Source organism: Fulmarus glacialis, unplaced genomic scaffold (assembly GCF_000690835.1).
Source record: "Fulmarus glacialis isolate BGI_N327 unplaced genomic scaffold, ASM69083v1 scaffold18554, whole genome shotgun sequence".
NCBI classification, from domain to species: Eukaryota; Metazoa; Chordata; class Aves; order Procellariiformes; family Procellariidae; genus Fulmarus; species Fulmarus glacialis.
In genome coordinates, this window is record NW_009210105.1 from 8,488 (window position 1) to 9,451 (window position 964).

General features: G+C 64.7%; 1 protein-coding gene across 1 annotated transcript in view; it reads left to right on the forward strand.

Annotated features, from left to right (window-relative positions):
* Positions 1 to 654, forward strand: part of CBX6 (chromobox homolog 6) — a gene marked incomplete at its 5' end in the record, with an annotated part of 1,122 nt that extends 468 nt beyond the window's left edge. The window contains one exon of the mRNA XM_009577073.1: positions 1 to 654. This exon is cut by the window's left edge and continues 1 nt beyond it. Within this exon, the coding sequence (XP_009575368.1) occupies positions 1 to 654 (654 nt within the window).
* Positions 655 to 964: the final 310 nt, after the last annotated feature.

The following is a 964-nucleotide window of genomic DNA, read 5'->3' on the forward strand; positions in this document are numbered from 1 at the left end:
GGGAAGCCAGCCAATGGGGCCGGGGGCCTGGCTCGGCCCAAGATCCCGTCCCGAAACCGCGTCATCGGCAAGAGCAAAAAGTTCAGCGAGAGCGTCCTCCGCACCCAGATCCGTCACATGAAGTTTGGCGCCTTTTCACTCTACAATAAGCCGTCCACTGCGCCTGCCCCCTCTCTGGAAAGCAAAGGGGAGGCCGAAGGCTCCCAGGCAGCCTCCTGTGGGCTCATTATGGGCTCCACCCCCTATGATGCCCCCAGCTCCAGCTCCTCCGGCTGCCCGTCGCCCGCCCCCCACTCCTCCTCCGACCCAGATGATTCCCCTCCGAAGCTGCTCCCCGAGACCCTCAGCCCAGCCATCCCCGACTGGCGTGAGTCGGAGGTCCTCGACCTCTCGATCCCACCCGAGTCAGCCGCCACCAGCAAGCGTTCTCCCCCAGGAGGGTGCAGCGGGGGGCAGACGCCCTCCTTGTCCCTTTCCTCTTCTGACCCAGAACAGGAGGCCGGCGACTGGCGTCCTGAGATGTCCCCTTGCTCTAACGTGGTGGTCACGGATGTCACCAGCAACCTCCTCACCGTCACCATCAAGGAGTTCTGCAACGCGGAGGATTTTGAGAAGGTGGCGGCAGGCGGTGGCGGCGGAGGAGGCAGCAAGTGAGCAGCCAGGTCCCCCCGACTCCAGGGGCGTGGGGGGAGCTCTACCTGCGAGAAGTCGTGGTGCGAATGGCTGTCCTTAGTTCTCTCCTTCTCCCCTTGGCTGTCCCTCTGCCCTCACTGCCACCCTTCCTCCTCCTTTCCCCCCTGCCCACTCCCTCTTGCCTGGAGGCTGGAGCGTGTCGGTGGGGGCAGGCAGGGGCACCCACCATTCCTGGGTGTCGCTGCAACTGGGAGGAGGTAGGGAGGGTCGTGGTGGGGCTGGGAAGTGGTTGTTTGTCCTTGAATGTGGTGTTGTCCAACGGGCGGTGGAG